The 24,438-nt window shown below is 39.9% G+C and overlaps 1 protein-coding gene and 1 pseudogene across 51 annotated transcripts in view; one reads left to right on the top strand and one right to left on the bottom strand.

Annotated features, from left to right (window-relative positions):
• The window catches only part of EPB41 (erythrocyte membrane protein band 4.1), a 278,208-nt gene that overhangs the window by 125,888 nt on the left and 127,882 nt on the right, over window positions 1–24,438 (top strand). For 34 of the 50 annotated variants that reach the window (XM_077965593.1, XM_077965503.1, XM_077965518.1 and 31 more), the window contains 3 exons: window positions 9,391–9,868; window positions 15,696–15,908; window positions 19,220–19,324. In XM_077965593.1, the coding sequence (XP_077821719.1) occupies window positions 9,398–9,868; window positions 15,696–15,908; window positions 19,220–19,324 (789 nt within the window). In that variant the 5' untranslated portion in view covers window positions 9,391–9,397. Of the gene's footprint in view, window positions 1–9,390; window positions 9,869–11,370; window positions 11,452–15,695; window positions 15,909–19,219; window positions 19,325–24,438 lie in introns of all 50 variants that reach the window. The other 16 variants (XM_077965626.1, XM_077965577.1, XM_077965641.1 and 13 more) reach the window with 5 other exon arrangements.
• Window positions 4,211–4,769, bottom strand: LOC106997404 (large ribosomal subunit protein eL27 pseudogene; annotated as a pseudogene). Its single transcript, XR_013404887.1, has one exon. The product of XR_013404887.1 is annotated as a large ribosomal subunit protein eL27 pseudogene (transcript).

Raw genomic sequence — 24,438 nt, 5'->3', positions numbered from 1 at the left:
ATTATTTGAATTCCTGATTGTTTTCTAGCATTTAATGTATGGTATTAGCTGAAGTTGGTTTCAGTATGTTTCAGTAGAATTCTTTTGCCTTTCTACCTATGTGCCTGTTCCTTAATTATGTTTTCATTTATTCTTATGTTCAGCTTGTTTTTTACATATGTCCCATTATGTGGCAAAATGTCTCAGTTCTGTACTCATAGATGTTATCCTCTAACTCTTCATATGTCTTAATTGGATTTGGATCATAATCCCAAAAGACACAATCCTAAACACCATAATCCGAAATGTTAAAATCCTGAATGATCAAAATCCCTGAAGCCTAAATCTCTGAAGTCTAAAATCCCTAATGTCTTCAATCCCCAAAATCACAATCACAGGATAGTTGCTTCATGTTAGGCAGAACTATTACTTTATTGTGTTTATTTGGAAATTCAATATGGTTTAAGGAGATGCATATAGATGCCAGGTTGACAAGGGGTAGAGTTATAGACTTAGTTTTAGAGATGTCAGTTTGACTGGATTAAGGAATACCTAGAAACCTGGTAAAATATTGTTTGGGATGTGTCTGTGAGGATGTTTCCAGAGGAGATTAGTGTGTAAGTCTTGTGGATTAGGTGGGGGAGATCTGCCCTCATTTTTAGTGGGCACCATCAAATTGGCTGGGGGGCCCAGAAAGAACAAATACAGAAGGCATGGGTGTCTCTGAGAGCTGGGACAGACTTTTCTTCTGCTGTGTTGGATATCAGAACTATAGGCTTCTCAGCCTTTGGACTCAAGGACTTATACCAGTAGCACCCCAGGTCTTGAGGATGAGAGTTATACCATCAATTTTTCTGGTTCTGAGGCCTTCAGTCTTGGACTGAGCTATGCCACCGGCATCTCAGAGTCTCCAGCTTGCACACAGCCTGTTGTGGAACTTCTCAGCCACCACAATCATGTGAGCCAATTCCCCTAGTAAATCCTCCATCATGTATCTATGTACGTATCCTATTGGTTCTGTCGCTCTGGAGAACCCTGACTAATAGAGATTTGGTATTAGAGAGGCTGAATGTCATTCCTTCTTACTGTATTCCTTACAACACAATGAAAGATCTGTGAAATTGTTTCCTCGTAGAAAGGCTGTGATAAGTTAAGGTATTAGGCTACTTAATGGTGAAAGATAGAAGTTTAAAAGCTAATTATTATTGCTGCTGTGAAAGCAGAATGTTGCTTAATTGCAATGGCCAAGCAATAACAAAACTTTCCAATGGACCGCATATACTTACAAAATTTGTAGACCACAACCACTCTCCAAAACAAGTGCAGTGAGTGTTTTGAACGTCATACAAGAATTGAAAATGCATGCGAAAAATACAGGAAATCTCCCCTGCCAAATTATATTCAATTGTGTACGAGTACTGCCCCTTCACACATTGCCCCTTCATACTTGCCTTTAAAAAACACCCTTCATTACAGAAAAAAAAGAATTTGACAAGCTCGGTGACCTTCTGAACCAAAAACTCTTGTCGATATTGAGGTTCCTCCACTGTTGCAAAGCACGTTAAATGGTGAACTATTCTTGATAAGGGATTTGACTGTTGAAGAGGATAGACTTCTTATATTTACCAGTAAATCTAATATAGCAAAACTAGCACATGCTTCACTTTGGCTAATGGATGGTACTTTTGAAACTGTCCTCACTTTTTTTTTTAATCACCTGTATATAATTCATGCCCCCATTGAATCTGAAAATTCTAGAACTTATCTACTAGTTTATGTATTAGTGACTAGAAAAAGTGAAACGCCTTATAAATGTTTGTTTGAAGATTTGGTAGACTTGGCAGAAGAAAATGGATTTTGATTGAATCCCTGAATCGTAATGACAGATTTGGAATGTGGTGCAATCAAGGCTTCTAAAAGTGAATTTCAAGATGTTACAGATAAAGTTTGTTCCATTGAGCCGCAATGCATTTGGCAGAAACTTCAGATGAATGGATTGGCCACATAATACAGCAAGGATGAAAGTTTCAGTTTAAAAGTGCATTGTGGCAGGCTTACGTTATCCTAGCACTTTGGTAGGTCAAGGCCGGAAGATCACTTGAGCCTAGGAGTTCTAGACCAGCCTGGCAACATGGTGAAACCCCATCTGTCCCCAAAATACAAAAACAAATTAGCCAGACTTGGTGGTGCGTGCTTGTAGTCTCAGCTACTTAGGAGGCTGAAGTAGAAGGATGGTTTGAGCTGGGGAGATGGAGGTTGCAGTGAGCTGAGAGTATGCCATCGCACTCCAGCCTGGGCCACACAGCCAGACCCTGTCTCAAAAAAAAATAATAATAAAATAAATTTTAAAAATTTAAAAAGCACATTATGATGTCACTAGGGGAGGATTGAGAAAAAAAAATAAAAGTGCATGATAGGTGTGGTGGCTCACTCCTGTAATACCAGCACTTTGGGAGGCTGAGGCAGGATGATCGTTTGAGCCCAGGAGTTTGAAACTAGCCTGGGCAACATGGTGAAACTCCATCTTTAAAAAAAAATTTTTTTTTTTTAATTAGCTGGGCATGGTTGTATGTACCTCTAGTTCCAGCTGCTTGGGGGGCTGAGGTGGGAGAATTGCCTGAGCCCAGGAAGTTGAGGTTGCAGTGAGTGAGATTGTGCCACTGCACTCTTGCCTAGGTGGAGTGAGAACCTGTCTCAAAAAAAGTGCGTTATTTTTATTTTTAAAGTGCATTATTTGCCTGCATTGGCATTACTTCCCAGCTGATGATATTCTAGGAGCTTTTTTTTGTTCTTTGTTTTTTGTTTTTTTTTGAGATAGAGTCTCACTCTGTCACCCAGGCTGGAATGCAGTGGTGCAATCTCAGCTCACTGCAACCTTGACTGCCTGGCCTCCCAGGTAGCTGGAATTATAGACGTCCACCACCACGCCCAGCTAGTTTTTGTATTTTTAGTAAAGATGGGGTTTTACCACGTTGGCCAGGCTGGCCTCGAACTTCTCACCTCAGCTGATCTGCCCATCTCAGCCTCCCAAAGTGTTGGGATTACAGGCATGAGCCACCGCGCCTGTCCTCCAGGAGCTTTTAATAAATTAAAACTGCATCTGTCTGAAGAAACCAGTGAAGTTACTGACTGGTTCAAAAATAATTATGTGCACAGTAGGATAAGAAGACACACGATGGTGTTTCACTTTGATCACCAGTATTGTTTTCACCAAGTTTGTGGTGTGCATGAGTGCATGTGAAACAAATTTCTGCATGCCTAAAACAACATATAAGCATGGCACAAAAGATGGGAAAATTTAACAGGAAATGCTCATGTCCATGTATGAATCATAGAAGAATTTCAAAAAGAGCAGCACCATGTATAAAATTAATGTGAATGTATTCTCTGAGGAGAGCCATTCTCTAAAAGGAAAAAAGCAGCTGTTCATTGTGATGCAAGACTGCGAAAGTCTGCCTGCTCTTATGGACCGCCTCTGCACAATTGCCCAGAATCTATCACTGTGTAATATACTTTTTCATATGTTGAGTTTTCTTTTTAGTTTTTAAAAGTTTTTTCCCCACTTGTTCAAATTGCCAGCATTATTTTTTACAATTTGCTGTGCTCTGTATTTCATCTTCACATCATTTCCATTACTGGAGGTATAAATTGTATAAAGACTTTTAGAGAGTTTGAATGTGTTTTATGCATTTTTTGCATATTTGCAAACTTGACTCCACAAGGTCCATTTTCACAACATTGACTTCGTGTGTAAGCATTGTGCATGTATGTACACGTATGTTTATTGCGGCACTGTTCACAATAGCAAAGACTTGGAACCAACCCAAATGTCCATCAATGACAGACTGGGTTAAGAAAATGTGGCACATATACACCATGGAATACTATGCAGCCATGAAAAAGGATGAGTTCATGTCCTTTGTAGGGACATGGATGCCGCTGGAAACCATCATTCTCAGCAAACTATCGCAAGAACAGAAAACCAAACACCACATGTTCTCACTCATAGGTGGGAACTGAGCAATAACACTTGGACACAGGAAGGGGAACATCACACACAGGGCCTGTTGGTGTATGTAGGGTAGGGGAAGGGGGGAGGGATAGCATTAGGAGATATACCTAATGTAAATGATGAGTTAATGGGTGTAGCACACTAACATGGCACATGTGTACATATGTAACAAACCTGCACATTGTGCACATGTACCCTAGAACTTACAGTATTAAAAAAAAAAAAGCATTGTGCATGTATGTAAAATACTCTTTGGGTAACTGTAATATATGGTAGCAGCCCATCATGTTTGATTTTTTTTCTTTTTAATTTTTAATAACCAAAACAAAGCATCTAAAACCACAGCTTTTGGAAGGACCACTTTTTCTTGCCTGTCTTGTATCTCTCTTCAAACTTGACCTTGGCCTCTTGTCGGGTCCTGCGTTTATGAGCAGGATCTCTGAAGACATCCTTATTGACGACAGTTTTGTCCAAGGGGATATCCATAGAATACCTTGTGGGCATTAGGTGATTGTAATTATAAACTTTCACAAAAGACTTGATCTTTGACCTCTTGGCAATCTTCTTCTTGCCTATGGCAGCTGTCACTTTGGGGGGGTAGTGGTCAGTTCCAGCCACCAGAGCATGGCTGTAGGGGCCATCTGAGGTGCCATCATCAGTGTTCTTCATGATGACGGCTTTGCATCCAGAGTAGCGTCCAGCCAGGACAAGCACCACCTTCTCAGGCTTCATGAACTTGCCCATTTCGGCAGCAACCACTTGGGCCTACAGCAAAAAGCCCATCATGGTTTTTGATTGATCTTAAGACTTAGGTTGTTTGTCATGGTATTTCAGATGACTGCAGTTATCTAAGCTATTTTTTATGAATACACCTTGTCTGTTCATAACTTATACCAGTATGACTGTCATTAGTTACACCCGAGTGTTTATGCTTATAAAATAATGTATGTTGTTTTTGCCTATTTTATCATGTAAAGTGGCCTATGAAGTGTTCTGTTGTGTTTTTATGTTTCTCAAATAAATCCCCCTTAAAAATGTAAATAAATATCTTTCAAATTTTTTTTAATTCCTTTTTCCAGAATTATATTTTTGGGATTTTGGTCTTCTGGGATTTCAACACTCGGGATTATGCCATTGAGGATTGTGTCTTTCGAGATTGTGATTGGCTCCTGTCCTAATCATTACTTCCTAAATGTGGCACAGATATCTTATCAATGGAGATACTCAGAACACTGAATCTGGGCGCTTGTCACAACTGGGTAGGAAACCTGGAATCGCCATACTCTATGGTTAAAGATTACAAAGTCTGATTAAGTGCCAAAAAGAGTTCTTAAAAATGTTAGTGGTTCACTTTTCACATTTAATATGTGATTTCACATTTAATATGTTGCATCATTTGCTTCATTAATTAACAAGCATTTGTTGAGCACTTACTGTGTCAAGTATTTCCCACTGTTCATATTCCACTTGCTAAAAGCAGCGTTTTACAGTCTTTGTTTCTTAGGCATTTTGAGGTACGTTCTCAAAGTGATTATAATAGTGGTTTTCTGTGCTTCCTACTCAAAATGTGCTCAGTGGGCCAGCAGCATCGGCAATATCTTATTAGAATTGTAGAATCTCAGGCCCCATTCCAGACCTGTTGAATCAGACCCCTCATAGTGAAGCAGGATATTTCCCTGACTTCTTCATGGAAATTGTGACAGGCGTACCTTGTTTACTCAGCCTGCCACTCTCAACTCCTCGTGGGAAGGAGCGTGTGAGTGAACAAGGCAGGAACTGGAGTGCACAAGCGCTGGAACCAGCTGGCTGCATTGGTGCTTGCAGGACTCAAGGCCATGCGGGTCCCACAGCAGTATCCAGGGGGCAGTATCTGCATCCCTCGAAGTCCCAGCAGACGTGTTACAGTGCTCTTTTAGCTCTGCCATCCGTGAACAACTTAAGTGTTAGCAGCTTGATGGGCCCTTTACCTTTCTGAGTGAGGCAGAGGTCCAGTGTGACAGCCTTTTATATCTGTACACATAGCTCCCGTGCTCTTGTCCGGCATCCAGGAAAAATGAGGTCACAGGAATGAACTGAAGAATGGTAAATATGGGGGATTTTATTGCCAATGAAAGTGGCTCTCAGCAGGAAGGGGAGCTGAAAAGGGACCAGGGGTGGGTAGATTCTCTTGCTCTGAAGTACAGCCATCTCCAGCCGAATTCTTCTCCGAAGTTATGCCATCAAACTACCCTCTGAAGTCAAGCTGCTTCTCTCCAACATCCAGCCGCTTCTCCCTCCCAGCTGAGTCTGGGGTTTTTATAGGATGGGGTGAGGTGGGGCCATGGGTGGTTTAGGAAAAGGCAACATTCCAGCAGGAAAACAGGGATATAAGTTCTTACTTTGGGCTGCAGTTTCATGCTTTTCCGCTTGAGGGTGGGGTTTCGTCAGAGACCCGTCCTTTTCTGCCTAGAATTTCTCTGCCCCCTGTCTGTATCAATAGTGGTTTTAAACAAAAAATTTTTTGAAATTTTCTTTCATTATACTGGTTAAAGTTGAAACAAGAATGTAAACTCCATGATGACATAGACCTTGACTTGTGTGTCTAGCACCTAGCATCAGTCCTGTGCTAGGTGCCTGATAAGAATTTGCTGAATGAAACAATTAGTATCATGCATTTGAAGTAAATTTACTTGAATAAATTTAGAGAATGCCTTTGTAGTTTGTATTTATCAGATATATTCAGTGAAATCAATTAATTTTTTAAAAAACTTAGGTTTTGTTTTTGTTTTGTTTTGCTTTTGTTTTTGTTTCTTTTTTTGGGACAAGGTCTCGCTCTGTCACCTAGGCTGGCATGCAGTGGCATGATCATGGCTCAATGTAGCATCAGCCTCCTAGATTCAAGTGATTCTCCTGCCTCAGCTTCCCAAGTAGCTGGTACTACAGGCACACGCCACCCATGCCTGGCTAATTTTTAAATTTTTTATAAATACGATGTCTTGCTATGTTGCCCAAGCTGGTCTTGAACTCCTGAGCTTAAGTTATACTCCTGCCTCAACCTCCCAAATTGCTGGGATACAGGCATGAGCCACCATGCCCAGCCCCAAAAAACTTTTTTTTTTTTTTTTGAGATGGAGTCTCGCTCTGTTGCCCAGGCTGGAGTACAATGGCACGATCTTGGTGCACCACAACCTCTGCCTCCCGGGTTCAAGTGATTCTCCTGCCTTAGCTTCCTGAGTAGCTGGGATTACAGGCGCCTGCCACGATGCCCGGCTAATTTTTGTATTTTTAGTAGAGACGGGTCTTCACCATACTGACCAGGCTGGTCTCAAAACTCCCGACCTCAGGTGATCCGTCCACCTTGGCCTCCCAAAGTGCTGGGATTACAGGTGTGAGCCACTGCGCTTGGCCTAAAACTTTTATTAATACCTATTATATGTCAAGTACTATTCTAGGCATTGGATATACAATGATTATAAAAAAAAAAGTCAAGATTCATGTCCTTACAGAACTTTTAGCTGGAGAGAGGGAAGGAAGACGTTTTAGCTAGAGAGAGGGAAGAAAGACAATAAACTGGTAAACAAATATGTTAACAAAATAATTGCAGATAATAAGAGCAGTAGTCCTGTGAGGGTATCTGGAGGCATGAAGGCGAATACTTTTAGCCAGGTTATGTGGGGAGGCCACCTAAGGCCTAAGACGGTAGTGATATGAAGGAGACCAGCCTTCAAATAGCCAGGAGAAGAGCATCGTAAGTAGAGAGAGCAGCAAGTGTGAAGGGCCTGAGGAGGGAATGAGCTAAATATAGTTTGTTCATTCATTCAGATTGTTAACATCCAGATAAAGTTACTTGATTTAGGCTGGTCCAGTGCAGTGGTGCTTACAACTAATTGATCACAACCAGTTATAAATGTCTTTGTTTCTTCTTTACTCCTACTGCTTCACTTCGCTAGCCTGAAAAATTTTTTTTAATTGCTTTATTTAGTACAGAGAAGATGAGAAGACAATGTAAATGCTTTGTGAGTGATGGTGAGGAAGTACTTTTAGTGATAGCAGTGAATCAAAGCAGAAGGTCATCAATAGTCAACTTCATTGCCCAGTGTTTTCAAAGTCCCCACGTGTGTTGGTTATTCTTTAGTAAAGTAGACGTGACAATGCTTGTTGGCTGTTATTGTGAAGCTTGACTGATAATACTGGGATTTTGAGATCAAGAGGCTAGAAGCCAAGATGTTGGAAATATGTAAGGTCAGCTGCGTGCTTTTTCCTCCTCCCCTACCAGTGAATCAACACTTGCTTTCTAAGTTTTTCTTCTGTATCTTCTTTCTCTGTTGTTAGTTTCACTTCCTACTCTTAAAAATGCTGAGCTTTTTTCATGGGGAGGGAGAGAGGGGAGGGATTGCATTGGGAGTTATACCTGATGTAAATGACGAGTTGATGGGTGCTGACGAGTTGATGGGTGCAGCACACCAACATGGCACAAATATACATATGTAACAAACCTGCATGTTATGCACATGTACCCTAGAACTTAAAGTATAATAATAATAATAAATAAATAAAAAAGTAAAAAAAAAAATGCTGAGCTTTCAAAATCGTATTTATCAGGAGAAAAAAGAGACTGAAAGAGCTTAAAATGGGATACCTCTGGCTGGGCGTGGTGGTTCATGCCTGTAATCCCAGCTCTTAGGGAGGCAGAGGCAGGAGGATAGCTTGAGCCCAGGAGTTTGAGACCTGCCTGGGCAATATAGCGAGACACCATTCTCCACAAAAAGGAAAAAAAAAAGGGATACCTCTGAAAGAGGTTGTAATTTGGAATTGTAACACGAAAACCTAAGGAAATTTTTTGCAATTATTTCAACTGTATACTTGTCATTGCTGTTGTCCAGTCTTACAGCAAACTATCAGAATTTTACTTTTGCAATTTTAATAGAGAAGTCTCTGCATCCTAAGAAATGTAAAGAAAAAGAACAATGAAGACTTGGGGAACTTGTAAATTTCATTGTCTCTTGGGGTGTGGAGAATTTTGCAGGGAATAATTCCTGCAAATCCTACACCTTCAGATTGATACCTTCAAAGGACACTAAACCACGATCCTTTTTTAAGGAAGGATAAAACTGTATTTACTATATACAATTCTAGGCATTGGATTTAGTACGTGATGTATTTCACTAAGGTGGCCTCGGTGGGTACTATTTTAAGCTACTCTCTCTATGTGCATATCTTTAGTGACTCAAGGCATTAATATTTTATTCAGGATGTGTAGATAAGATATTTTTATAATTTAATGGAAAGTCTCATGTTTAATGGGTTGGAATTCTGTTTGTTGGCAATTAAATACCTAAGTATATTAATTTTTTAGGGTTTAGGGTTTTGCCAACAGTATTGCTTATAAGAGCCCCCCTTTTCTATCTTCTTTTTAATAGCAACATCATGACAACAGAGAAGAGTTTAGTGACTGAGGCCGAAAATTCACAGCACCAACAGAAGGAAGAGGGTGAGGGAGCCATAAACTCAGGCCAACAAGAACCTCAGCAGGAGGAATCTTGTCAAACAGTAGCCGAAGGAGATAATCAGTTTGAACAGAAGCTGAAAGCTTCTAATGGAGACACTCCTACACATGAAGACTTGACTAAGAACAAGGAGCGGACATCAGAAAGCAGAGGCCTTTCACGACTGTTCTCCTCGTTTCTCAAAAGGCCCAAATCTCAGGTGTCCGAGGAAGGAGGAGGCAAAGAAGTAGAGTCAGATAAAGAAAAAGGTGAAGGAGGTCAGAAAGAGAGAGAATTTGGAACCAGTCTTGATGAAGAGATCATTTTAAAGGCACCAATTGCAGCTCCTGAACCTGAACTCAAAACAGACCCATCTTTGGATCTTCATTCATTAAGCAGTGCAGAAACACAGGTAAGGATGTATGGATATGGGAGGTGGGCAAAGGAAGGCAGGTTATACACTTTATTTTTCATTTAAGAGTATTTGGGCTGGGCGCGGTGGCTCACGCCTGTAATTCCACCACTTTGGGAGGCTGAGGTAGGCAGATCACCTGAGGTCAGGAGTTCGAGACCAGCCTGGCCAACATGGCCAAACCCTGTCTCTACTAAAATTACAAAAATTAGCCAGGTGTGATGGCGGGTGCCTGTAATCCCAGCTACTCAGGAGGCTGAGACAGGAGAAGTTTGAACTCGGTAGGTGGAGGCTGCAGTGAGCTGAGATTGCGCCACTGCACTCCAGCCTAGGTTACAAGGGCAAGATTCCGTCTCAACAACAGGAAAAAAAAAAAAAAAAAGAAGAGTATTTGGTTTTATTTCTTACCAGCTAGTTGACTTAGGCATTGATAGTGATAAGTAGCATCATGAAGTTTTATAGTTTCTACTCTATTTGTTTCTTTTTTTTTTTTTTTTTTTTTTTTTTTTTTGAGACTGAGTCTTGCTCTGTCACCCAGGCTGGAGTGCAGTGGTGCATGGTGCGCTCTCGGCCCACTGCAACCTCCCCCTCCTGGGTTCAAGCTATTCTTCTGCTTCAACCTCCCGAATAGCTAGGATTACAGGCTCTGGCCACCATGCCCAGCTAATTTTTGTATTCTTAGTAGAGACAGGGTTTTGCTCTGTTGGCCAGTCTGGTCACAAACTCCTGACCTCAGGTAATCTGTCCACCTCAGCCTCCCAAAGTTCTGGGATTACAGACGTGAGCCACCATGCCCGGCCTATAGTTTCTACTCTAAAAAAATTAATGTAGTCATTGGAAATTTACTTTTTAAAAAGATACTTACACTTTATATGTTTATATAAAGGGTCTTGCTATTTTGCCCAGGCTAATCTCAAACTCCTGGGCTCAAGTGATCCTCCCACCTCAGCTTCCTGAGCAGCTGGCATTACAGGTGTGCACCACCATGTCTGTCCATTTACTGTTTATAAATCAAAGAATAGAGGAGAAAAAAAAAAGTATCAAATGAATGTGTTCAGCCTATATTTCATTTTATTATAATAATGGAACAAATTGAAGATTTTTCATGAGAAAAGAAAATAAAAGTGAGATGGTTTAGAGTTCATTTTTGTGGAATTATTAGGAACAGGACAGTTATCAGCAGATGTGGTTCTTTTACGTAAATCTTCCTAAAATCTGTGTGATGAATTCAAACCATCTGAAGGTGTGTGATAGATTCAAGTCATGTCTACCTTATTTTGATTATCTTCTTTAACTAGATCATATTGTCACAGAGTGTAAGATATAGATGAGGAAGTCTAGCTCTTTCTATCACCTGTGTAATGTATATTAGTCTGGGGCCTTAATTGTGACATAGTGTTGTTAAACACAAGTTGTGAGTCTGTTTATTTGTCCAAAAAAAAAATAGGAAAATATTGGTACTGTAACTCAGACTATTTTCTAAGAATGTCATTTATTTTCAGCCTTACCATTACAAATTAAGAATTATTTTCAAAGTCTTCTTATTTCTGAAGCATGTGAATATTATCTGCATTGTTAAAAGTGTAAGTCCTTCTAGAACTCTGACAGTGTTAGCGGGGAAAATGTATAAGTCCTACATGTTTCTGTTATAGGTCTGAGATTTGGATTCTGTAGTTTTATTAGAGTCTTATTAGAATATTACATGTATTTATAGAACTATTACTTGTATATTCAAAGTGCCGAGAGTAAAATTTAGGATAAAATTATAATTACACACTTGCTATTAGTGAAACAAGGTTGAAAACAAGATTTATTATATTGTGTAATAGTTAAGATGCAAGCTATGGAATCCAACTAGAGGGTTCAAATCAAAGAAAAGTGACACTTTTCACTTTGTCAGTTTCCTCCTCTGTACAATGGGGATAATAATATCCACCTCATTTGGGATTGAAAGGGTTAAAAGAGAAAAATGGGTAAAAGCTCTTAAAACATTGCCTGGCATTTAATAAATACTCAATGAATGTTAGTAAATAAACACAAACAGTAAAGGCAAAGAAACCATTCATATCTTAATACTATTTTATTTTAGGAATACCAAAAGAATTAAATTACATTATCGGCCAGGTGCAGTGGCTCACGCCTATAATCCTAGCACTCTAGGAGGCCGAGGCAGGCGAATCACGAGGTCAGGAGTTCGAGAACAGCCTGGCCAACATGTTGAAACCCTGTCTCTACAAAAAATATAAAAAATTATCTGGGCGTGGTAGCAGGCGCCTGTAGTCCCAGCTACTCGGAAGGCTAAGGTAGGAAAATTGCTGAGAGCCGAGATTGCGCCATTGCATTCCAGCCTGGGTGACAGTGCGAGACTCCATCTGAAAAAAAAAAAAAAATTACATTATCTTTCAGGAAGCCTGGTACTTTCAAGAGCTTTTAAAATTTCCTTCCTTCCTTCCTTCCTTCCTTCCTTCCTTCCTTCCTTCCTTCCTTCCTTCCTTCCCTCCCTCCCTCCCTCCCTCCCTCCCTCCCTCCCTCCCTCCTTCCCTCCCTCCCTCCTTCCCTCCCTCCTTTGTCCTTCCTCCCTCCCTCCCCCTCTTTATTTATTTTCTTTTTTTCTTTCTTTCTTGACAGGTTCTCTCTCTGTCACCCAGATTAGAATACAGTGGTGCGATCATGGCTCACTACAGCCTCAACCTCCTGGGCTCAAGCTATCCTCCCATCTCAGCCTCCTGAGTAGTTGGGACTACAGGTGCATGCCACTATGCCCAGCTAATTTTTAAATTTTTTGGTAGGGATGGTCTTGCTTTGTTCCCTAGGCTGGTCTTGAACTCCTGAACTCAAGCAATCCTCCTGCCTCAGCCTTCCAAAGTGCTGTGATTACAGGCGTGACTACTGTGCCTGGCCTCAAGGGGTTTTTAACTGCTTTTTTTTCCTTCAGCTTTATATAGGGGAAAATCCATATCTTGTTTTAGTTAGCATTTGAATCACAACTTGTCTGTATTGTCTAAAGGTCATAGATTCGTACTCAAGTTGACACAGATGATGGACAAAGTTAATTTTAGATTTAACTAAAATCTCATTCATTAAGATTTAATTCGACCGGGTGCGATGGCTCACGCCTGTAATCCCAGCACTTTGGGAGGCTGAGGCGGGCGGATCACGAGGTCAGGAGATCGAGACCATCTTGGCTAACAAGGTGAAACCCTATCTCTACTAAAAATACAAAAAATTAGCTGGGCATGGCGGCGGGCGCCTGAAGTCCCAGCTACTCAGGAGGCTGAGGCAGGAGAATGGCGTGAACCCGAGAGGCGGAGCTTGCAGCGAGCCGAGATCGCACCACTGCTCTCCAGCCTGGGCGACAGAGCGAGATTCCGTCTCAAAAAAAAAAAAAAAAAAAAAAAAAAAATTCAGAATTGAAATAAATTGTCCATAGGTATTTGTTTTCATGTGGAGAAAAAGAAACGATATTGTTAATAAAATTTAAAGGAGATATTATTTAAAGGAACAAACTATTTTAGGCCTTTTGAAAACTAATATTTATAGTCAAAACCTTGTGGATCACAGCCTTCTGGATAAAGGTTTATTTGCCTAACCATATTTCTATATATGTAATAGGATTTTATTTAAATGGTCCTTTTTTATCCAGAATTTTTTAAAAGCGTTTTTGCTTTATATTATAAATATATAAATATATATTTATATTACATATAAGTATATAACATATAAAAATATAGGATTGTACCAATCTTCATCCAGAGGAGCTTGGATTTTTTGGAATCTTATGTAAATTTTTAATGTTTGTTTATTTATTAATTCAACAAATATTTATTGAAAACCTACCATGTGTGCCAGACCCAAGGCTAGATATACCTTGGTAAATAAAAACTACAGTATGGTGAAGAGGTTTAAAAAAATGGATTTTGGGGCTGAGTGTGGTGGCTTATGCCTGTAAGTCCAGCACTCTGGGAGACTGAGGCGGAAGGATCACTAGAGCCCTGGAGTTCGAGACCAACCTGGGCAACATGGAGGAGCACCATCTTTACAAAAAATTAAAAAACTAGCTGGGCTTGGTGTCTGTCCTGTAGTCCCAGCTATTTGGGATGTTGAGGTAGGAGGATCACTTGAGTCTGAGAGGTGGAGGCTGCATTGAGCCATGATTATGTCACTGCACTCCAGCCTGGGTGACAGAGTGAGACTCTTGTCTCAAAAAAAAAAAAAAAAGAAAACAAATCATGCCAGACTGGTATGTGACTTATTAATTGTATGATCCTAGGCAAGTTACTTAATTTCTCTGGCCTCAGTTTTATAACCCTGCAGGCCAGGTACTATTATCCTCCCTCTGTCAAGTGGGAGTGTAATAATAGTACCTGCCTCGCAGGGTAGTTATGAGGATTGAGTGAGTTCACATAAGTAATTTTCTTAGAATAGTAACTGGCCCATTGTAATTGTTGTAAAAATGTTTGGTATTATTATTATTATAAAACAGACATGATTTCTACCCTTGTGGACTTCAATAGAAAAGACAAAAAAAGTAGTAAATAAAAATAATTATTTATTGTAATAAGTTATGAAGGCACCAGAGTACTGATAGGAAAGACAGTAGAGTGGGCATAGATAGATAGGATAGCCAATAAAGGGTCTTCCTGAGGTTGTAGTGAGAAGGTCATGAAAGATGGGAAGGAGTCTTTTAGATTACTTCCAGTATTTAATGCAGGAGTCAAATAATTCCTTTTTCCTAATTGTCAACCATGCATTCTTTTTTTCTTTTAATTTTTTTCCAGCTGTTACACAAGGAAGTAACATATTCTTTTAAAAGAAAAGAATTAGTTGGGTTTAGATAAAAATATGTCAGTAGTTTTGTTGTATTGAAAGTACAAGTAAAATGTATGCTGGCTGGGCACGTTTGCTCACTCCTGTAATCCCAGCACTTTGGGAGGCCAAGGTGGGCAGATCATGAGGTCAGCAGATTGAAACCATCCTGGCTAACATGGTGAAACCCTGTCTCTACTAAAAGTAGAAAAAAATTAGCCAGGCGTGGTGGCAGGTGCCTGTAGTCCCAGCTACAGAGTCCCAGCTCAAGAGACTGAGGCAGGAAAAGGGCATGAACCCAGGAGGCGGAGCTTGCAGTGAGCCGAGATCGCACCACTGCACTCCAGCCTGGTCAACAGAGCGAGACTCCGTCTCAAAAAAAAATGTATGCCAAAAATGTTATCCTACTTATCGGTATTATTTGGGGATAATTTAAGATTGCACCAGGAAACTCTTCCTTCATTGACTCTTCTTTGCATTTAACGTGATTAATATTGGGTAGAAAGGTGTTAACTGGTAGTTAAAATTTTTAGCCTACTATATATGTTTGCTTAATGATATAAAATTGGTTCCAAGCATTTCTCTTAGAATTAAAATTAATTTAAAAGTTAGAATATGTAACAAGTCACATCTTATATTGCAGTTTGTAAGGCTACCTTGCTAAAATTGAGGAGCATGGGCAGAGACAACGTTTTTGTAAACTTTAATAATAGCATGTAATGGCTTGGTCAGGAAGAATACATAATGCTGAGAGCAATGGATTGGTAACCTCTGGTTTGCCTGAAATCTTCATTTATTGATTTGATGGGATTCTACCTGAGAAGTTTTAATACTAGCAAAGTCTTTAGGTCATTTGGGGGATCGTATTACTTTTTATAGAAAAATAATTATTTAATATTAATGTCACCTATATTTGTTTTAGTTCATGCTTTTGTTGGTAAGATTATTATAGGTAAAAGCATATACAGCATGTTTTGTGAAATGTCTTTATTACTGACTTGGCGATATCATGGATATGTAGCCTGCTCAGGAAGAACTCAGAGAAGATCCAGATTTTGAAACTAAGGAAGGAGAAGGACTTGAAGAGTGCTCCAAAATAGAAGTAAAAGAAGAAAGCCCTGAATCAAAAGCAGAAGGAGAATTAAAAGCTTCCCAAAAATCAATCAGAAAACACAGGAACATGCACTGCAAGGTTTCTTTGTTGGATGACACAGTTTATGAATGTGTTGTGGAGGTGAGTATGTTTTCATTTCCAACAATCAGAACTCTTACAGGTTGTTTCACCTAGAGTTGGGTAAATGGTGATTTTGCCCACAATAAGACTCACTCTAAAGATGATTTCTTTTTTCGAGACAGAGTTGTGTTCTGTCACCCAGGCTGGAGTGCAATGGTGCAATCTTGGCTCACTGTAGCCCCCAACTCCCACGTTCAAGTGATTCTCCTGTCTCAGCCTCCCCAGTAGCTGGGATTACAGCCATGTGCCACCACGCTGGGCTAATTTTTCGTACTTTTAGTAGAGACAGGGTTTCATCATATTGGCCAGGCTGGTCTTGAACTCTTGGCCTCAAGTGATCTGCCCACCTCTGCCTCCCAAATTGCTGGGATTACAGGTATGAGCCACTGTGCCCAACCGCTAATGATTATTTCTGTGGATAGAAGTATTAATGGTGATTTTCTGGAGGTGGGGTTATGGGAAGATGATGAGTAAGTCTTTAAGCCCAGTAAATGCCATTTCTTAAAATTTTCTATTTTCTGAAAGAATAAGTGATTGAATCAGGATTGAAGAAAAATATCAGAGTTATTCAGTTACTGTTTTTGCTCCTTCAGGGCAAGTTGAAATTTTAAAAAATCTAACTGTTTTTCAAACTAGAACAGTAGTTATTTATTATGATATGCTTGATATATAGGCAATTGTTTTAATTGTTACTAGTAACAGCTTTTATTGACAAAGCATATAATTCACATATATGTGCAACAAATTATTTTATTTATTTATTTATTTATTTATTTGAGACAGGGTCTTGCTCTGTTGCCCAGGTTGAAGTGTAGTGGTGCAGTGACAGCTCAATGTAGCCTCAACCTCCTGGGCTCATGTGATCCTCTCACCTCAGCCTCCTAAGTAGCTGGGACTACAGGCACACACCATCACACCTGGCTAATTTTTTAAATTTTTTGTAGAGACAGATTCTCACCATATTGCCCAGGTTACTCTTGAGCTCCTGGGCTCAAGCGATCTGCCCGCCTCAGCCTCCCAAAGTGCTAAGATTATAGGCATGAGCCACCGCACCCACCCTTGTTTGTTAATCACCGTATTATGAGCAAATGCAAATATGTTCAAGCACAAATCATCTAAAATATTATGCTATATTTACTAATAGGTATTCTCTAAGTTTAAAAAGGAAATCAAGAAAGATGTAATTGTACTTTAAAACAGGTACTATACACCTAACTAGAGACTTAGGGTCTGCTTTTTCTGCTTCTTGCACTAACTAATTTAGAGATGGGGAAAGCTATTTTACACTCATTCTTCCCATTCAGACCAAGATCCAGATATGGATCTCTTATATATGAAGCCCTTGGGGACAGATGTGTTTTAGAATTCAGAATATTTTGAGGCTGGGCACGGTGGTTCACGCCTGTAATCCCAGCACTTTGGGAGGCCGAGGCAGGCAGATCACGAGGTCAAGAGATTGAGACCATCCTGACCAACATGGTGAAACCCGGTCTCTACTAAAAATACAAAAATTAGCTGGGCATGGTGGCACGCACCTATAGTCCCAGCTGCTTGGGAGGCTGAGGCAGGAGAATTGCTTGAACCCGGGAGGTGGAGGTTGCAGTGAGCCGAGATCATGCCACTGCACTCCAGCCTGGCGACGGAGCGAGACTCCATCTCAAAAAACAAACAAACAAAAAACTAGAATTCAGAATATTTTGAAGTTTAGCAAGGGAATAAGTACATATTCTGCATATTTTATAATACACCCAGCAGTGTCTGTAGCAGCACCCACATGATCAAACATACTATTTCTATGGTAAGATATATGAAGATTCATTCTAAGATGGATAAATGAATATTACAAATAGCCTCTTTACAGTTCAAGTCCAAATTTAGATTTCAAAAATCCATTTGAATTTTAGAATTATGAATAAGGGATTAGGGAAAATACATGAAGCATTTTCAAATCATCTTCTGTCATTTAGAATGAAAACGTGGGAGAAAAAAGAAGAAAATGATTTGATATAGATGAGTTAAAACTGACAATGGATGAACATTTTTGTGAATTATTAATAGACATTAAAAATAACTCATCTCACTGAGAGGACATGTCATATATGTTTGCCCAAAAAATGATTCTGATTTTTTGAAGTATTTTCATATGTATTTCTCAGAAGACATTCACATATTTGATTATTTTTAAATAATTCCAATAACGAGGTAGGATGAGTGTAAATATTCTTATCATTTCACAGCTAAGCAAACTAATGTTCAGAAAAGTTAATTGAATCTACTCAGCTTGTTTAGCTAGTAAATGGAGGAGCCAGGACTTTCTGACTAAATCTCAGTCTTTAAGTTAGGATATTTTCTTCCTATAAATAGGAGTAAAATAACCCAAATTTGGAAGTGGTTTGACTTTCTAGGTTAAGAAACATTAAGGAAATGATTCCTAGCACCACTGAAGGAGCCACTCCAACAGGTAGTGTCTGTTGGCTATCTAGAATTTTACTTTATTCATTTTTCCGAAAGAGATTGTAGGGAGTTGAGGCATAGCTCATTTTCTTTGGGACATTTGGTCTGAAAATGATACAGTCTAATGATTTCCACAGCTACAATTAAATGTCACTCTGGACAGTTGATTCAGTAATTTAAGTAGTCACAGTAACTGAGAGTTAGTTGCTCATAGCATGCTATAGGAAATATTGCACCAAAAATAAAGAATGTGATGTGTAGGATGGAGATGGGAATATGAGATGGAAGGAAAGTAGAATTTTACCTTGAATTGTAACACAATTTCCAATCTAATATATGTGTATTACATATGTAAACTGACAAATTGAAGAACAGGAATTTTATAAATCATCCTTCCTGCTTAAACTATGTAGCCACCTGAAAGTTTGTTGGTAACCAAAGATAAAAGAAGAAATTGGAAAGTGACATTTTTATTTTATTTCATGAAGGGTATAGAAGTAAGAAGAAACCTCAGGCCAGGTGCAGTGGCTCATACCTGTAATCCCAGCACACTGGAAGGCTGAGGTGGGAGGATCACTTGAGCCCAGGAGTTCAAAACCAGCCCAGGCAACGTAATGAGACTGTCTCTACAAAAAATTTTAAAAATTTGTCAGGCATGGTGGTGCATATCTGTAGTTCTAGCTACTCTGGAGGCTGAGGCGGGAAGATCACTTGAGCCCGGGAGGTTGAGGCTGCAGTGAGCTATGATCAGGCCACTGCACTCCAGCCTGGGCAACAGAGTGAATCCCCATCTCTTCTGGGAAAAAAATAAAAGAAGAAGAAACCTGAACTCAACTAAGACACGTATATCTTTGCAGAAACATGCTAAGGGACAAGATTTGCTTAAACGAGTATGTGAGCATCTCAATCTTTTGGAAGAAGACTATTTTGGTCTAGCCATTTGGGATAACGCAACCTCTAAGGTGAGGAGCCTGCTTGCAATTTAAGAAGCTGACAAAAAATTTGTTGTAATTCTTTTGTTGTTAAGAATGTATTTATACCTGCTTCTCTAAGCCAGTATTCTTAGAGTTATTCTTGTCTACTCTTATTTCTTAGATTTTCCTGCTGTTTTTCTTCTAGAATTAACATTTTAAAGAAAAGACCATTGCTGGTGTATTCTTTCATCATTGAAATAAAGTATATATTATATGTTTTTAAAAGGCAAGGAAAGTAAAGAGGTATGATGCACTGATTAGCAAGTACTGTAGATGTCAATAACTTAATATATTATGCAATTGGTATTGTATCTAATGCTTAGGAGGTTTATAGCAAATATTTGTTGAATGGATGATCTGTTATTAATATTATAATGACATATAATTAAATATAATTATAATTATAATTTGAAAGCAACATTATGAAACAGAATAAAATCCCAATATTATTGAAACAGTCATAACGATGAATCTGACATTTCCTCCAACCTAAAAGGAAACCAGTTGTTAACTTTTGAAGGAAGTAAAAGAATGGACTTGGAGGAGGGAAGAAAGGTTAAGGACTTGGAGGAGGGAAGAAAGGTTTAAAGTCAGGTATTTCACCTCAGAATACTTGAATTATTTCCTGGGCTAATTAATGAAAATTGCAAATATTTAACATAAATCTAATGATGAAAGCTTTAGTCCAGTTTAACAAGTATTTGCAGGTGCTGTACTAGATGATATGGATGCAGCTAGACATAGTCTAAAGCAGACATAGTCCCTGCCCTCTGGAACTTCCAGTTTATTATGAAGATAACATTAATTACTGGTTTGATGAGCACTATACAAAAGGAAATACAGGTTATCAGGGGAAAGTATGGCCCAGGAAGTCGCTTCTGGGAAGGTGATGCCTTAGCTGAGAGAGACCTGAAGGATAAAATGGGCAAGTGAGGTGGAGAGAGAATGGCTTGTGTAAGAACTGGAGTTGAGAGAGTGACATTTCAGGAACTGAAAGCCATCTAGCCTAGGTGAACACAGGGTATGAGGAATAGAGTAACAGATGAATCTGGAGACGTATATGGCCAGGTTGGGGGTGGGTGTAAAGTGGGGGATCCTGGAGTCTTGTAGACACTGAATTTAAGCCATTTAAGTTCATCCTTTCTCCAAGATAATTTAAGTGTATTAAGAAAAGTTGAAGGGCAGCAGCCTTTAACATCTGCAAACTGTAGATTAGGTTGTGTGAGTTTGATAATGCAAACTAGAAGACATGGAATTATCCTTTGCCTAAACAAAGTCTATTTGTAGAATATACCTAGTAGTTTACAAAAATTTGTTCTACTAACTCAAACAGAACTGTGTTTGAGCACTAGGTTAATATTATTCTTTAAAGACTTAACCTTTACTTTGTCTCCCTTAGGGCCCAAACTAGCTTGTACTGGTAAATATAGTTAATATTTGAGTACTGTACATTTCAATATCATGAAGGGAGTAAATCTCAAATGTTCTCATCACAAGGTCAAATATTTGAAATGATGGATAGTTTGATTCATTTGATTTAATCATTTCACATGGTATTAAAAAAATCATAACATCACTTTCTACCCCATAAATATATTACAACTATAATTTTTAAATGAATAATTAAAAAAATTCTAGCCGGGGGGGCGGAGCAAGATGGCCGAATAGGAACAGCTCCAGTCTCCAACTCCCAGCGCGAGCGACACAGAAGACCGGTGATTTCTGCATTTTCAACTGAGGTACTGGGTTCATCTCACTGGGGAGTGCCGGACGATCGGTGCTGGTCAGCTGCTGCAGCCCGACCAGCGAGAGCTGAAGCAGGGCGAGGCATTGCCTCACCTGGGAAGCGCAAGGGGGAAGGGAATCCCTTTTCCTAGCCAGGGGAACTGAGACACACAACACCTGGAAAATCGGGTAACTCCCACCCCAATACTGCGCTTTAAGCAAACAGGCACACCAGGAGATCATATCCCACACCTGGCCGGGAGGGTCCCACACCCACGGAGCCTCCCTCATTGCTAGCACAGCAGTCTGATCTACCGGCAAGGCAGCAGCGAGGCTGGGGGAGGGGCGCCCGCCATTGCTGAGGCTTAAGTAGGTAAACAAAGCTGCTGGGAAGCTCGAACTGGGTGGAGCTCATAGCAGCTCAAGGAAACCTGCCTGTCTCTGTAGACTCCACCTCTGGGGACAGGGCAATAACAAACACAGCCGAAACCTCTGCAGACGCAAACGACTCTGTCTGACAGCTTTGAAGAGAGCAGTGGATCTCCCAACACGGAGGTTGAGATCTGAGAAGGGACAGACTCCCTGCTCAAGTAGGTCCCTGACCCCTGAGTAGCCTAACTGGGAGACATCCCCCACTAGGGGCAGTCAGACACCCCACACCTCACAGGGTGGAGTACACCCCTGAGAGGAAGTTTCCAAAGCAAGAATCAGACAGGTACACTCGCTGTTCAGAAATATTCTATCTTCTGCAGCCTCTGCTGCTGATACCCAGGCAAACAGGGTCTGGAGTGGACCTCAAGCAATCTCCAACAGACCTACAGCTGAGGGTCCTGACTGTTAGAAGGAAAACTATCAAACAGGAAGGACACCTACACCAAAACCCCATCAGTACATCACCATCATCAAAGACCAGAGGCAGATAAAACCACAAAGATGGGGAAAAAGCAGGGCAGAAAAGCTGGAAATTCAAAAAATAAGAGCGCATCTCCCCCGGCAAAGGAGCGCAGCTCATCGCCAGCAACGGATCAAAGCTGGACGGAGAATGACTTTGACGAGATGAGAGAAGAAGGCTTCAGTCCATCAAATTTCTCAGAGCTAAAGGAGGAATTACGTACCCAGCGCAAAGAAACTAAAAATCTTGAAAAAAAAGTGGAAGAATTGATGGCTAGAGTAATTAATGCAGAGAAGGTCATAAACGAAATGAAAGAGATGAAAACCATGACACGAGAAATACGTGACAAATGCACAAGCTTCAGTAACCGACTCGATCAACTGGAAGAAAGAGTATCTGCGATTGAGGATCAAATGAATGAAATGAAGCGAGAAGAGAAACCAAAAGAAAAAAGAAGAAAAAGAAATGAACAAAGCCTGCAAGAAGTATGGGATTATGTAAAAAGACCAAATCTACGTCTGATTGGGGTGCCTGAAAGTGAGGGGGAAAATGGAACCAAGTTGGAAAACACTCTTCAGGATATCATCCAGGAGAACTTCCCCAACCTAGTAGGGCAGGCCAACATTCAAATCCAGGAAATACAGAGAACGCCACAAAGATACTCCTCGAGAAGAGCAACTCCAAGACACATAATTGCCAGATTCACCAAAGTTGAAATGAAGGAAAAAATCTTAAGGGCAGCCAGAGAGAAAGGTCGGGTTACCCACAAAGGGAAGCCCATCAGACTAACAGCAGATCTCTCGGCAGAAACTCTCCAAGCCAGAAGAGAGTGGGGGCCAATATTCAACATTCTTAAAGAAAAGAATTTTAAACCCAGAATTTCATATCCAGCCAAACTAAGTTTCATAAGTGAAGGAGAAATAAAATCCTTTACAGATAAGCAAATGCTTAGAGATTTTGTCACCACTAGGCCTGCCTTACAAGAGACCCTGAAGGAAGCACTAAACATGGAAAGGAACAACCGGTACCAGCCATTGCAAAAACATGCCAAAATGTAAAGGCCATCGAGGCTAGGAAGAAACTGCATCAACTAACGAGCAAAATAACCAGTTAATATCATAATGGCAGGATCAAGTTCACACATAACAATCTTAACCCTAAATGTAAATGGACTAAATGCTCCAATTAAAAGACACAGACTGGCAAACTGGATAAAGAGTCAAGACCCATCAGTCTGCTGTATTCAGGAGACCCATCTCACACGCAGAGACATACACAGGCTCAAAATAAAGGGATGGAGGAAGATTTACCAAGCAAATGGAGAACAAAAAAGAGCGGGGGTTGCAATACTAGTCTCTGATAAAACAGACTTTAAACCATCAAAGATCAAAAGAGACAAAGAAGGCCATTACATAATGGTAAAGGGATCAATTCAACAGGAAGAGCTAACTATCCTAAATATATATGCACCCAATACAGGAGCACCCAGATTCATAAAGCAAGTCCTTAGAGACTTACAAAGAGACTTAGACTCCCATACAATAATAATGGGAGACTTCAACACTCCACTGTCAACATTAGACAGATCAACGAGACAGAAAGTTAACAAGGATATCCAGGAATTGAACTCATCTCTGCAGCAAGCAGACCTAATAGACATCTGTAGAACTCTCCACCCCAAATCAACAGAATATACATTCTTCTCAGCACCACATCGTACGTACTCCAAAATCGACCACGTAATTGGAAGTAAAGCACTCCTCAGCAAATGTACAAGAACAGAAATTATAACAAACTGTCTCTCAGACCACAGTGCAATCAAACTAGAACTCAGGACTAAGAAACTCAATCAAAACCGCTCAACTACATGGAAACTGAACAACCTGCTCCTGAATGACTACTGGGTACATAACGAAATGAAGGCAGAAATAAAGATGTTCTTTGAAACCAATGAGAACAAAGATACAACATACCAGAATCTGTGGGACACATTTAAAGCAGTGTGTAGAGGGAAATTTATAGCACTAAATGCCCACAAGAGAAAGCAGGAAAGATCTAAAATTGACACTCTAACATCACAATTAAAAGAACTAGAGAAGCAAGAGCAAACACATTCGAAAGCTAGCAGAAGGCTAGAAATAACTAAGATCAGAGCAGAACTGAAGGAGATAGAGACACAAAAAACTCTCCAAAAAATCAATGAATCCAGGAGTTGGTTTTTTGAAAAGATCAACAAAATTGACAGACCACTAGCAAGACTAATAAAGAAGAAAAGAGAGAAGAATCAAATCGACGCAATTAAAAATGATAAAGGGGATATCACCACCAACCCCACAGAAATACAAACTACCATCAGAGAATACTATAAACACCTCTACGCAAATAAACTGGAAAATCTAGAAGAAATGGATAATTTCCTGGACACTTACACTCTTCCAAGACTAAACCAGGAAGAAGTTGAATCCCTGAATAGACCAATAGCAGG

The sequence above is a fragment of the Macaca mulatta genome, chromosome 1 (assembly GCF_049350105.2).
Source record: "Macaca mulatta isolate MMU2019108-1 chromosome 1, T2T-MMU8v2.0, whole genome shotgun sequence".
Taxonomy (NCBI): Eukaryota; Metazoa; Chordata; class Mammalia; order Primates; family Cercopithecidae; genus Macaca; species Macaca mulatta.
This window is presented reverse-complemented; position numbering and strand designations above follow the sequence as displayed.